This window comes from Epargyreus clarus, unplaced genomic scaffold (genome assembly GCF_041222505.1).
Source record: "Epargyreus clarus isolate Ecla_fem2 unplaced genomic scaffold, WU_Ecla_fem_2.2 ptg000002l, whole genome shotgun sequence".
NCBI lineage: Eukaryota > Metazoa > Arthropoda > Insecta > Lepidoptera > Hesperiidae > Epargyreus > Epargyreus clarus.
In genome coordinates, this window is record NW_027332210.1 from 7,344,947 (window position 1) to 7,360,948 (window position 16,002).

Sequence of the window (16,002 nt, forward strand, 5' to 3'; positions counted from 1 at the left end):
GTATGGGTCAAAAGCAGAGGCATCGCTTGGCTTACTTCTAGTGTGAAGTCATTCTGCGTTTCCGTGGAAGTTTGCGGATTCTGGCTGACTTATGAGGTGACTTAGTCCTCTGGAGTGCTATCATATCGGTGATCGACTATATCTAGAATATCTGTTCTATATATTGGTTACAGATGTCTACGTGGGCGGTAGTGACCAGTTTCCATGAGGTGTACTGTCTGCTCTGCAATCAATTATTGTAATTATTGACATTGGTATAAATAGAATTTAAGTTATGTTAGTAAATTGTTTTTTCTTACTAATTGTACAAAATTTGCACGCCATCACGGCAGAGTGAGAGAAGATTTGTAGCTTTAAGACCTTTGTTAACCTTATTATATGCAAATAAAGAATTATGAAATACTTCAAACTTATAAAACACTTGCCTACTCGTATGATACGAAGACATTAGCTATAAAATATATTTGATTAACTATTTAGTTATTAGATATATTCATATTAATATTGTAATTTAGATAAACAAGTCTGAACACATAAAAAAGTAAATATAAGACCATTCCCGAGGTTAATTATTCTCTATAACATTACAAAACTGAATTATGTTTATTTTCTTAACACGAGATAACGTAGTCATCACATCGTCATAATCAAACATCATGTTTAAAATATTTGACGAAGAAATAAATTTCGTTGTACTCGTATGTTTTGTCCTTTTGTAAATTTTAAATAATTAAAACGCTTCTTAATAAAACAATCGGATTTGATAGCTAAATACATACTAAATCAAATATTATATATAATTTAGTATTTCTACGAGAATTAACTAAAGCATTTGATACCATTACTTAAAAACATCCCTTAAAGAACGTCCGTTCCCACAATATGATTTATATATTCGATATTATTCTATTTCTTAAGTCTTATCATACGATTATTATCATCAGACATAACTTAATATATATATTTTTACATGTTATAAATAAATAAATTAGACTCCCTCAGGGCGCTCTATTAGTACTACTTTTGTACAATCTAGTCTTTTTTATACGCATTGTAAGCTAAGTCAGAAACATCGTTGTATGATCTACGGTCCCAGCCACCACTGCTGCCACCGGACGCCCAGCCGTGGCTCTCGTGGCCACCACCACCACCACCACCACCGCTGTTCTTTTGCGCTATGATCTTCTTGAGAGCGATGATACCAGCTAAGAGGAGAGCGATCTGAAAAATAGAATAGATAAAATGAGAAAAGAATCAAGTTATAACTTTTTTTAAATTAAAATAGAAAACGACCATGCAGTCCACGTGATTGATCCGGATACTACCACTCCTGAACATGGATATGACTGTAGTGATCCTCTGATAAGATTAAATTAGATACGTCATTTAATTCGCTACCCCTGAGGACTAAGTTACTAAGGTAGCATGCCTCAGATAAGTATGTCTTCCTTACTACACACTTCAAAACGAAACACATCAATGTTTAAAACTACTGTTATTAGGTAAAAAAGAGGACCCAAAAATGTGTGACGGACCCAAAATCGAATTACAAAAGGTGCGATCTTTCACTTTATTCAAATGTAATATAAAGTTGTATCTTGTATTATTGCTTGTAAAGGAATGGTACCTTAAGCATTCTTTTAAGCTAAATCACAGCGATGTAGCCATGGCTTAGTAGAAATAGGGTTGACGGTGTTTCCGTCAACGTACAGCAAAAATACATACAGCTACATAAATGGGAATTATAAATTGAACTTTTTACAATGATTGCGTGTAAGGCTTACGTTTTTATTTCTAGAACCCTTGTGTTTTTTTGTTATGTAACGTAAATACTTTAGATTCAATTGATTTTAAAGTGAATTCTTAAGGGTGGGTTGCACCATATACCCGTTTAAAGTGTGCCTTAAACTCCCGTGTTACACTATTAACGTCATTTGTGTCACAGTGACCACGATTTTTAGTCGACGTTGACAGATACAGCAATTGACAAAAATATTTACTTTAATTGTCTGAAATCGACTGGTTAACGTTAAGTGTTAGTTATGACATTATGTTAGTAACTAAACTGGTGCAACACATAAATTGTTTAACCGTAGATTGACCGCGGTTAGGGTTCTAACATTAAAGTTACATGGTGCAACCCACTCTAAAGGGGTAGTTTCTGTCGCGTGGTTTGTTTATATTTCCTTGTTCCTGACTATGGTGACGTGACTTCACGTTGTAGAGGTTTAAAATTATGATAATTCTCATAATTATGGATGAACTGGGTAAATAAACTCCTAATGCAAGATTTTACTTCTTGTCATGCAAATCAGTAATGTAGAAGTCAGACAGATTTACATTATTTTTTATTTTATAGAAGTAGCTAAAAAGCAAGCAGTTCATTTGACGGTAAGTAGCCGTTGCTACTAAAAGAGCTGCAATATACCCTAGATAAGATTTAATTTCTACTGAAGGTTGGTCGCGGATGTCTTACTACCCCTAAGGACTGCCTTGAATATGTACCTATGTCTCTCTTTCCACACCTCTTTCCAAACCAAAATACAGGAGAGTTTGACACTGCTATTAGAAGGCAGAAATAGATGTGACGATGGTACTGCCAGAGTCGAACAATAAAAGGTTCTTCTATTATTCTTAATCTACTGATCAACTAGCCATATTTAAAGATTGATGAAGATGTTGTAACCGTTGTCAACAAAGGTTTAAATGACATTATTTTAGTTCAGTTATAATTACTATAATTACATTACCCATGCAAGCTAATACAGATCAGGGCCCTATGTGGCTTCGTTTAAAACAATGCACTTTGCAGTACAAGGAAATCCAATTAAGCTTATGTGTTCTAGTTCACATATACAAGAAAATATGAGGCCAGTGAGAGAATTGGATAATTTCAAATGTGATTTGTAGTGGAGTTAAAATTATATTTATTGCCTTTATCAATATTTTATATAAGTATAGATATTTGTCATATATTAAGTGTATTGTTTCCTTTATGCTATAAATAGTTACATGAAATGAGGAAAATGTGAGTAAGTTTTTAGTCATTTTGTCAGCAATAATAACACGAACTCTATAAAATAATAGCAACTTTTTCTTATATATATTACTAGCTGATCCGGCATATATTGTGTTGCTATATAAATAAAAATGTTAAGGGTGAACAACCCTTATCACTTAGGGGTATGAAAAATAGATAGCCGATTCTCAGACCTACTAAATATGCATGTAAAATTTAGTGAAAATCGGTACAGCCGTTTCCGAGGAGTACGGTAACTAACATTGTGACACAAGAATTTTATATAAAAGATTGTGAATTGTTATGCCATGGACATTCAAATAAGTATAGTGGACTTGAGATGACTATCTCAGTCCACAAGAGTGGCAACTCATCTGTGAACGGCTACAGAAAACCCTCATTCTATGTCGAGTTGATTACAAATGTCCATAGGCAGCAGTGATACTTACCATCAGATCGACTGGATGCTGGCTTGGTACTTCAGTGTTATAAAAAACACTATGCTTGAACGTATATCAGGTCTAAAGTATCTAAAAGCTCTAAGGTATTGTACTTATAATCCTCAACTTTATAATTACAATATTATTAAACATATGAAAATGAATATCTTAATTTAGATGGTACCTAAAATACTAAATGTTAAAAAAATATATAAGACAAATAATAATAATAATATTCCGTAACGATTATACGATAAATACACAAATTAAAAAATAAATACACAGATAAAACACAATTCAAAGAATAAGGAAAAAACAATTCAATTTTAGAACACCAATTTTCCTCGTCGACCCGTTCATTATCAGTCGAAGTAAATCTCGTGTGGTTTGAAACATGACACAAACCGCACGAGATTTACTTAGAACGACAATAAAACTTGTTCCAATTTTAAATTAATTTCGCTATTTCGAACTGATAATTGTTTTCTGAACTTGTATGATATAGCGCGGCGCGGCGAATGGACTGTCATTGACATCGGTGGAATAGGTGTTGCTAGTTTAGGGAAACATATTTACCCAGATGTTCCTTATTTTTATTTAACATTTCATAATTATTTTCTTGATTTATTTTTGGTTGAACGTGGTTACAAATTATGATGTTGGCAGAATTATATGAATATAACAATCGAATCATTTACCATACGCAGGATTTTTTCGAACAAATATTTTATGTTCTTTAAATAAACACACATAGTTATCATATTTAAATTTTTTAAGCTTTATAATCAAGTTGTAATTTAAGTTATGTTACTAGCTAGGTTATTTACTATTTATATACTAGCGAAGAAAAATACAACTAAAATATTGACAGCGAGATTTTAGTTTAAATTTATTTATCCATCAAACTCTACTCTAATAATTTCCCTTAATAATAGCAAAACGTCTTACGACTGGTAACACTATAACTTATTACAATGCGTAGCAAACGTAAATTGTCCGTTGAAGGTCGTCATGCAACTTGTTCTACAAACTTATTAAATTCCATCGGTATACATTCAAAGCATTCTACCCCATATTGCTTTCGTGCTAAGGGTTATAATTGTATAAATAATTCCTTCAATTTGAGTCTAAGAATGAATGCAAATAAAGGAAATTGTTTGTCAATTGGTGCTTCATGGTTAATTCTAAAGTAATTATTTTTTATCTAGTCTAGTAGCGCCCACTTGTTGTAAGTGGTATCTCATGGATTTATATACCAGTTTGATATTGAAAGGTTTTTTACCGTCGTTAAAATGAATTCTGTTAATAATTTTAGAATAAAGTGTATTGATTTAGACTTTTGATTTTCATTTCGATTAAAAATAAATTGTTTATGACGTAATGCAGGAATACCATATACCATAAAGTATACCATAAAGTCGGTACAAAATACTATTGTAGACTTTATTTCAATACGCTTTATATTTCTACTTATTAAAAAAGCAAAAAGACGCCATTTTGATTTTTTATAAACTACAGTGCATCAATTATCCGTTGCGCTATCTATACAAATTTAACAAAATCTCAACATTTTAAAAACCATTAACCCCCTTTGGTCTGTACCTAACCTCAAAAATAATCCTCTTTCTATAACAGTCTAAAGAAAAACAAACTGTATAATATAAAAGTTCATAGCCATTCAATAAGCTTGCAAGGATAGTAAATAGCTTAGAAAGTTGATGCTTTCTCTAGTGGAAGCTGGAATCGAAGGGCAAGAGGTTAGGGAAAGTGTGCCTTAAATGGATACGTTTAACAGGGAACATATATTTATGAAGTTGTTTGACACTTGGATGAACCATTAATTGCCTACTAAATAAATCCGTCGTATCATTATTAACAACTCTATATTATATACAACAAGTACTTAACGCCATCTATTATCATTCCTAAGAAACAAAATATTATTGACATTCTACAGCGACACGCACGACCCATGTCTGCGCGTTTTTTTTATAATATAGGACTAGCAGACTAGCATGCAGATGGTATAGTCCCCGCCAAACTGCTAGTCCGCTCTGAAGTTATTGCGAGCAGGTGTAGTCATACAATTTGCTACAGCAACGCATTTAATTTCTATATTCAGAGAGACATTTGTAATCAACCCGACACAGGATTAGATATTCGTACCTGAGGTTTGCCACAGATGCGCCGCTACCCCTGAGGACTAAGCTAGAACGTGTCGGAAAATTATGTCTCCCTTACCACACCCTTCAAACCAGAACACAGCAGCGCTTAACACTGCTGTTATTAGGCATAAATAGGTGTGGCAATGGTGCTGCCGGAATTGAACGACAAAGGGTCTTACCACCTGCTCCATTACAAGGTTGTACCTTCTAATACGTTAAATTGTGATATAATATTTTACGCCCCAATGGCATACTGTCTAGAATTTTATGCAAACATCAAACTAATTTGCATTAAAAATCCGAAAAATGTCGCATATAAGGACAATAGTATTAAGACGAAGTAAACGTTATAATTCTCACGACTGACACACAAACACAAAACAAACAAACACAAACAAAGAATGTAATGACGTCACATTTCATGATTAACTAGTGATGTTTAATACGCGTGGTGGAGCGGTCACTATATCGGTCTGATTCGCAAAGGGTTTTGGGTTCGATCCCCAGCTAGACAGATGTGAATAACTAATTAAGGTATCTATTCTGGTTCTGGGTGTTTGTCTTTTCGTCTTTGTGTGTGTTTTTGCCAACTACAATACAAGGAATCCTAGTGTGAGGCGTTGAGTGTAGAAACCATCTTTAATATCTGGTACCGATACAGGATAAGAAATAATTCAATTGTAAGTTAAAAAAAACGTAAGTAGTTCAGCTTAATTTAAAGTAAGGCAATATAATTATATAAAAACTTAGAGGTATAAATTAAATATGGTAGATACTCTTCTCGGTTCGTCTCCGTAGGCACCACTGTCACATCTATTTACGTTTAATGACAGCAGTGTTAAACGTTGCTATCTTTATGTTTGTAGGTCGTGTTATACGTTCCAACTAAATCTTTAGGGGTAGCAACACACCTATGACCAAACCCAGATAGAAGTCTAATCCTATTTGAGATTGGTTTGATTCATGGGCGGCAATGATCAATTATCAGTAGGAGGAATGCACTTGCTTGCACATAATGATATATAAAATATAAATTCCGTTTTATAAGTTCCAATCTTTAAGTATTTCTTAATGACAAAACTTCTTTACTCAATTCATTCGACCTTCAGTAATAGAAAGTCAATAACTTTAAGCCGGTCCTTCGAACCTAGACTTGGTCTAGGCCTAGCTTTCAATGCCTAAGGTCATGTATGGTAATAGACAACGACATCCAAGCCAGATAATGAGACTTTCTCCAAGGAAATTAATTATTGCTAATGTTTAGAAATTTCTTGAAAGATAAGTAAGATATTCCAAGAAAGTTGAAAATACAAGTTTTGCATGCAAATATGGAAATGCATCTCTAAGCTTAATCATGGAAGTAAATACTATAGAAATGTATTTAATCGAGACTTTTCTTTTCCCCTCAGGCTCATTTTGGACTGTATGTCTAAAATTATTAGCTCCGTAAGCATCTCCAGTTGATGATCAACAGTATGTTTAATAACTCTCTAAAATGGATTAAAAATCATCTTTACGTGTAAATTTGTAATAGTAAAAGTTGCTTCATTGTAAAAGTAACAATTAAATTGTTACCTTTGTAAAAATTGTTTTAAGTGTTTTTTAAGCAAATTTTAATACGTCTGATAAATATGTTAATCGCATTTATTACCCTGTATGAGTTTTAACTGGACGAAAAGGATTACATTGCATTATTTCGCTCGATTTTAGTTTAATCGATACTTCCGAGTTATGGTTACTTATGATTGGTCTAGAAAGAAAAACTGCTCAGAAATTTAGAGCAGCTCTAAGATAATATTACATAACAACGCACCCCTCTCAAGTGTATGCTAAACATGCTAAAATAAACCTTTAAAACCTTTAAAAGGAAAATAAATCAGGTGAAAAATAGTCAGTAGCCATGATCATATAAGAAGATTTCGCATTATAAGGTAGAAACAAAAATCTTTTCGCAAAACCTTCTTAGAGTAGCTCTAAGATATTACATATCAATGATAAAGGGCTAACACGAATGATCCATCACTTATAAATTATCACCATATAAATGGGTATAAAGTATCAGATTACGTTAAATAAGTACATAAAAAAAGAAAACAGGTGAAAATGGGATTCAAACGCCATAATCGTATAAGAAAACGGTATTGTTGGAGCAAGAAGCTCCGTGTAAACCATGCCAGTGATCAATGGGTATCATTGGGAGCGCAATTTGCGTATGTGTGTTTGTGTGCTGCTAATGTGTTAGATCTGGGTCCATCGATTGATATCGCTTCAGCATCCGTTATGCGGAATGCTCGCATGCAAATATTTGCAGGTGCATAAATATGGCATTGCGTGCTTTGCTTTGCTTCTAGGTTATCGGAATTGTATGTTTTTGCGTTTCTGATAAGTGAGCATTTGTGTTTGTATGTATGGGTAAACACATACATACACACAAATAAAAATAAATGGTTATGTGAAGGACTCTTGAAATTATTATTGTAATTAGCTCTGTTGTCTAGTTTTAATTTGTAATGTTATCATCGCTCATCTAATCTGGAGGCACGGCAGTGCCTCCGCCAAGTCGAGCCAAAAGAATACTTTTTTTCTTAACAAATATAAATAGTAGAAAACGAAGAAACATAAATATATAGTAAAACGAAATACATAATATTTAAATTGTTTTTTTTTATTTGTAGGTCATTTCGGCATATTTGATTTTAGTTTTCCATACTAATTATTCGTATGGAGACTTCGTAGTGTGAACTATCGTGACTAGATTAATGGCAGCTAGACTAGTATCTCGCTAATGGCTATAATTCATTTCTTATGGTTGTTTTACATGTTTAAAACCGGACCTACGCTAGTGTGATAGACTTAACCTTAATCCTTCCTACGTAGGACATAATATGACTTACATACATAAATACATACATAGGATATATACATACATAAAACTGCATTATACGTGAATAATGTTAAAGTTACACGCATTAGAACATTCAAATCGCTGTACTGTAAAGTTGTGAAAACGCACTTGCACCAGTTTACGTAGGACCCGTCGAAATATTCCTAGCTGAGGTCGGCGCGCCGATGATAGATGCGCCGCTATCCTGAGGAATAAGCTGAAACGCCTCAGAGAAGTATGACTGACCTTTCAAACCAAAACACAACAGCGCTCAACACTGCTGTTATGAGGCAGAAATAGGTGTGACGATAGTGCCGTCGGAGTCGAAACACAAAGGGTTCTACCACCTTCAAAAGGCAATCTTTCGTAGGTAAAACATTATTGATAACAGGCGATATTGTATTGAAGAGATCGTTAATACGATTAGATGCTATTAACTTTATTAAGTAGAGCTATTATATTATTGGAGAAATCCTATAATTTTATCGATCAGTTCTTATCATGATATGCTGAACACTAAGTTTTAAGTCGTGACTGTAGTGTTCTAGAAATAAATAGAACGGCAGTGTTTCTGCCTGTACTAAGCTGTGAAGGGCTTGTAGCGTTGGAAAATAAGAGAAAAAAATATAATTTCGTTTTTAAGTCACGCCATAAATTATACGTTTTTTTTTATTTATATTAGGTTTGATAATATTAGTCAGCATCTTCATGTTTAGGTAACGTTAATGACAAGTGCATGATAATTATGAAAATAATTATTAAATAAATCCTTACTAATATTATAAATCGCAAAGTAACTGTCTGTGTGTCTGGTCCTCTTATAAATTCATACTCATGTTTACAAATGTTGTAACAATATATGATTTCTTATAAGGTTTCGAGTACGATGTAGGTATCATTTATGTATTTACTGTAATTAAATTATCCCCATACAGGAATGTGTAGTACTTAAAAATAGCCGCATTTTAAAATTATAAAGAAATATACCTAGTTCAAAGCCTATCGCTTATTATTTAAATTGTGTCTCTTAATTAATGTAATTAACATGTATATTTTTCTTATCACAGTATATTTGTAAAAATATTTATTTTTCTCACATTAGTTACAATTTCAAATTTTATTGACTTTTAATTCTATACGCCTAATTTGCTGTCCTTACTAACATTTATTTAATCTCAACAGGCAATTACACCCATTAAATTTTATTTAAAAAAAAATAAGTTTTTTTTGGAATATTTTTCAGTTTAACATGCTAACGTTACCCAACTTTGTATACCGGTACATTGACATTAAACCACAGTTTATAAGTGTAGTCCTAAGCACAGTGGTAAGAGTAACTGATCATTTTGTATGTCACAATTTATCGTGATGGCTTCGGGCATCTCTTTCACCATTATCATAACCATAAGTGTGCAAAATTGACACCATCAACATGAAAGCTACTGTACGATAGATGGGAGATGACAATGCTTTAGTGACGCATGTTAACTATTTGGAGCTTGAAATAGATTTCACGGTAAGTAGGTTTAGTATTGGATATTTCTATGAGGTTAGATGGAAATATGATAGGTTTAAATGGCAAGGTAGCTTCAGAGCTTACAACTAAATAATTTGTGATATGAAACAAGATAAATCTTAGATTATCTTTTTAGTGCGTAATGCAATCAAATATATATTTAACATTAATATAAATAAATTACAATTAAAATAAATTATTTGATATCAAAAAACAACAAACAACTCAAAAAGAGTACCAAGAGGTATACTATTCAAGAAACCAAAGTAAATTTTAATTGTTATATTATAATTCGTAATGATAGACAAAATTCTTTAAAACGGCCCAAAATGGAACTTATTTTAAAATAATACCTAAGAAATGGCCAATCAGGTTAAAATTCCCTACTAAGGCAACCTACTTTCTAAGGCTAGATTATGATCGAGGGTTGGCCTAAGATTGTCATTTAAAACACGTACGTTAGCTTATAAATGTAGTACATCAGTGATGTAGTACAGATCATAATGAAGTAAACAGATAGGCAGACTCTTATAATGAGAATTCTCACGGTTTGTGATCTACTGCTGACAATTGAGGAAGTTCGTAATTAGATCAAATAATGAATGACTATTCAACTCTGAGTGTGATTTCTCTCACATTGCCTTCCGTAAATCAAGTGAACAACGGAGGAAATTATAATGAACTTCTAATGCGATTTTGTTGGGTCTATGGGAATTTGTATGAAGACGTTATTGTGAAAGTGATTGAAGTTATTTTGGTCACGAAGGCGAAGAGTGTGGGTAATAAAGAAGATTACTACAATTTTAGAATCCGCGAAATAGAAACAATAACTGTAGTCATAAAAGTTATGGAATTTAATAGTCTGTGAGTTCTTAATACGAGTAATATTATGAGCGATATTATAAGTGAATTTTGAAGTTTTACGATAATAATAATAATTGTTTTCTGTAAAGACATTGTAACTATTATACCCTGAAGTTTGCAAAATAGGTATTGATAATCAGTTCTAAATTCAATATGCAATATTTGCAGGTTGATATATTGGTTTCGTTTGATATTCTAACGTACGAAACTTCTGAATCGGAGTCAAAATGTTTATTTTAACAAGCTATTAGTTTGAATATTCCTACATAATAGTATTTATTAAGAACAGATTTAAGTGCTATGCACTTATAAAGCTTGCATTATTGCTATTGACATATAAATCATATTTTACTGCCTTTTTATTATCGTGCTTGTTAAAGCAAACTTCGATATGAATAAAATTAATGGATTTTCAATAATCGACCTATGAAATGTTTTGCGTACTAAAGATTAATATTAAACTTGTGCAAAAAATTGTAGAATTTGATCTTTTATATGCAAAAATTGTGTACATTGACTTATAAATTAAGTTTTATTGGAAGGGAATGTTATTTGAATAAGATCCGCATTTTGTGGCATCACTTAAATTAATATAAATAAATATTCTATAGTGTTAAGTGTACATGTCATAAGTAACAAAAAATAAGTACCTTTGAAACTATCAAAGCCTTGCCAGCTAGCACGAACAGGCCAGCGATGGCCATCGGTATCATCGCTGCCATCTTCATCGCCGCTCCCATCATCATCATTCCCATCATCTTTTTCATCTTCCCTCGTCCTGAAATTGATTTAGGGTTTAAAATTAGAATAATAATTATTTATGAGAGGTCATCAACTTGTAACAATTGATTGATTGAGGAGAGGCTTATAAATGTTTTTGTGATAATAATCATATACTGATTCTTTGAACTTAATAAACGTGTCGTAATTTATGTTTTGTCTAAAAATATTTAAGTATTTTTTAAATGTTATTTTTTTATCAGTTTACCGGTTGACTAAATGGCCAACTGATGAAACACGTCATATGTGTTATTTCTAAGCATAAAATGATCTGTAATATCAGAGCTCTATATCTAATATGTAATTAACATTTAAGTACTCTGGCCGTATTATTTTCAAGTGTAAAAAATAGGAAAAAGAAATACAAATTTGAAAAAGTTATTGAACTCCAAAATTTAGAAGCAAGTAGAAAATTAAATTACAGAGAGTGTTTACAAAACGTAATAAATATTAATAAGGTTTTGAAGTAATCACATACGATAATCTGTTTTATCTACGTAGAATCAGTAGCATTCGTATAATACATCAATTGGAAAGAAGCTGTAACGCATGAAACAAAGATTTTAACTAGTTCTGTTAATTAAAATAACTGCTTTAGCGCATAGCAACAGTTCCTTATGATGCTTCCTCTACAATTTGCGTTACGCCATTAATAACGGGGATTAATAAGTTCAGTAAGTTAATTAACTGAAGTAATGAGTGGTAAATGGAACAGTACTGGGATCGCGTGGTAAAAGATAAGATAAATATTACTAGTCAAAAGATAAGTAAAAACGAAAGAAGAAAGAAAGAAAATAAATCGGTCATATGATTATTAAATTATGTAGGAAAAAGTCCTTCATGGTTTAATTAGAGCTTTAGTAGAGACTGAAGCTGCTGTGTTCTGGTTTGAAGGGTGTGGCAAGGTAGATTAGTATCCTACGTCAAGTTTTGCAACTTATCAGTAGAAATAAGCACGTATCTTGGATCCACTTCAGGTATGACCTCTGTCCCATTATGATCGACTATACATTGTCAGGTGGTAGCATAATGTAATCCTATGATGCACTTGCAAAACGTAGTTAGACTTATAATTACGAAGTCGGTAAAAAGTCCTTCTAGGATAGGTAAGGTTTAAAATATGAAATCATTTATTGTTCATTTTTAAATCCATTGTTAAGATGTATATTTTTGCAATGATTACGTAACTTAAAGTTCGTATTTTTTCTTATTGTATTGCAATAGAATCAAAACGTACAAGATAAAAACCGATATTTAAGAGATTTACAAACAAGAAATTACAAATACTGAATTCTAAATTCTCACAACTACGCTATTCAATAATATATACTTCATTTAAAATTGTATTCATTTTAACACACATAACGAGACAAAACTGTGTACAATTTAAACGCTATTAGACAAAATGGAACATGACAATTGTAGAAATCTCACAGATTTGTGACACAAAGAACTTTTCCACATCATCGCTGTTAAGATAAGAATCGTCTGTCACTTTTTGATTTAAATCTACAATTTGTTCTCCAAGTATCACAGCTTTCCTTTCGTCTTCAGACATAATAATTGATAATTTAGTAAAAGTAGCACTGTCTATGATTATGGTGACATTCATGGTGACTACAATAGCGTTATGAACCGTAGAAAGGTCTTTTGTTGATGTGACATTTTTATAATATTGTATTAGCAAATGAACATGCAATCGAACAGATGGTAAGTGGCTTCTACCACCCATGGATAATCTACTCCTGATAAGATTAGATTCCTACCTGAAGTTTGCAACAGAAGTGTTGATACACCTGAGGGCTACATTAAAAAGCCTGGAATAAGTACGTCTTCCCTACCATACCTTTCAAACCGGAGTACAGCTCAGCTTAAACACTCCTGTTATTGGGCAGAAATAGGTGTTGCGGTGGTACCGCCCGAGTGGAAACACAGAGGGTTCTACCTATTTCTGTAACCCTTCTTAGTTAGCTCTCGCTAACAATGGGTACAATTGCATTTGTCGAATTAATGGAGGAATGTATAAGACAGTGCTTAACCCGCGTCGTATATCTACAAGCTAATATTGGTCTTGAAGGCATTACGTGTCCTTTTAGGTACGCAAGCGTGCATGAAGAAGAGCGGTTATCCATCTTACTCTCGAAGCCCTCCAATGTTCCTTAAGTTTTTTGATAGCTTACGGTCTGCACACTAAGATTTTCTTTAGCTAACCCTAGCTCTTAAATACTCGTAAACTCATTTGTAAAAATGTGAGAGCAGTAAAGTATCGTATCAGCTTGTAATATAAAATGATGTATGATAAATATGATCTAAATTTTAATACAGTTTTGAGACATAATCTTGAATACATTTGTGAACATTGAAGAAACATTGTTATGTTAAAAGAGTAACTTATAAAGTTGCTGCTAGCACAATTAGCATTTTTATTTTTACACGTTGGAGTAATGGTTTTGTATGCGATTTAACTATGCAATTCACCTGATGGTAATTGGGCACCGCTCATAAACATGTGTAATTAACCTCAATTACGATTAGAGCCCTTTCAGAAGGCGGCTACAGATGTATTTGCCTTGAGGGCTAAGTGGGGATGCTCCCTGCTAGAAAATATAAATATATATGTAGTTTTTTTTTCATATTTAGTGCAATATTATATTGATTTTGGTGAATCTTTTACATAATTTAGATATTGAATATTATTTTTATCTGACCAATTCGTTTTTGCAATTGTAAAATTGTTTCAACTTATTATTGTTAAGGTAAAATAATTAACTGCTTCTAATTCACACCTTTCGGTTCAAAAACTAAAATAAGATGGCAAAGTTTTTTCTGATCCTAATAACTAATACGTACATTTGATTATTTGTATTAGACCTATGGACATTTTGAGTACTTACATATTTTGCCGCTTAACTGTTTTGGTATTAAAGCATTTGTTTTGTGTCAAATTTTAATACTTGGAGAGTCAGGTACTTACTAAGTGACATGTTGAAATAGTAAGTTATTTTAAATACGCAATTTTGAAGTAAGTTTATTACCGGCAAATATCGAAATGTCATCAAAGTTTCATTGATCAAAATATGTTGGTATATATACATTGTTGGTATAGGTACACATGTTGGTCTACTTAAAAATATGATGTTGTAAACTACATAATATTTTTATGATGAAAACCGTAGGATTGAAGGCAATTTAAATAAGTAATATAAATAGTGAAGCTTAGCATGTTAAAGCTTTGAAAGCTTGGCGTTAGGGCTTATGCACTAGTGACCTGAATACCATACTGCTGTGAGAATCTGGTTTTAGACCTTAAAACCTTAATCCATTTTAGAAAAGCTTTTGAATTTTAGAAAAATTAATTAAACAGGTCCTTATATGCAAAATAGTCTATTATAATTTTTCAATCATATGTGATTAACATTTGTAGTGTGAAATAGTTTCAGTTTCAGTTGCTCTATTATTTAAATTATTTATTTGAAAATTGTATATATTTTTTATACATATTTTATGGAAAAGAACTGTTTAAGTTTCATTCTCCACTTTTCCAAAAAACGACCTGTGAAGTGGCGGTGTTCTGGTTATTGTTTAAAAATAATTCTGTTAATAGGATATTTTTTTAATTTATTTGAGAATGATCATAAAGGTTGTCATACCTTCCTCGACGCCTTTGTTCAGCTCCTCACCAGACATCTTCGGAAGGGCCATCCGAATAGTCCTTGAGTTCGCAAAATAAGCAATTTTGTCCCACAGCATTCGTGTTAGGGCATCGTCCTTGTTATCAAAACTCTTCGGCAAATTAGCATCTATCTCATTTTCACTTAACGGTGGGAATTCCTCTGGAGACGCCTTCACGATATCCAATCCATCTACAATAGGTATATCTTCCATCCTTGAAGCTCTGTCGAAGAACAAAATTGCCTTCTTCTTCAAACATGGAACAATGCCATCATTCCTTTGGCAATCTTCGTATATCCTCATTAAGTAGCGCATCCCGAAGTCATCCTTAGCGCTCACAGCCACAGCTAAAAGGACAAGTAACACTATTTTTGAAAACATTTTGGATTTTGATCCACGCGGGAGGGTTTGACAAAAAAGACTGTATGACTCCGTGGAAACGCCGCGTATTTATAGGCTATGTACACTACAAAAAGAATTGTGCTTCTAAGATCGGGGGTACAGTCACTCGGGTTGCACACACACTATATGGCTTCAAAGTACAGTTTGGTTTACCAGCGAAGTCTAGTATGGCATAGAGTTGCGGATAGTTAGTGCGGGAAGACCCGTTTGATGGCTCGATGTGTGAGTGTGTAGCGAAATGGAAAATTGTTGTGCTAGTG

General features: G+C 32.7%; 1 protein-coding gene across 1 annotated transcript; it reads right to left on the reverse strand.

Annotated features, from left to right (window-relative positions):
• Positions 1 to 924: 924 nt before the first annotated feature.
• LOC140746902 (uncharacterized) lies at positions 925 to 15,747 on the reverse strand. The gene is made up of 3 exons (XM_073079055.1): positions 15,319 to 15,747; positions 11,539 to 11,666; positions 925 to 1,221 (listed from the first exon to the last, which is right to left on the reverse strand). The coding sequence occupies exons 1-3, from the start codon at positions 15,719 to 15,721 to the stop codon at positions 1,033 to 1,035; spliced, it is 720 nt and encodes a 239-aa protein (XP_072935156.1). The 5' UTR covers positions 15,722 to 15,747; the 3' UTR covers positions 925 to 1,032.
• Between the last annotated feature and the right edge of the window lie 255 nt (positions 15,748 to 16,002).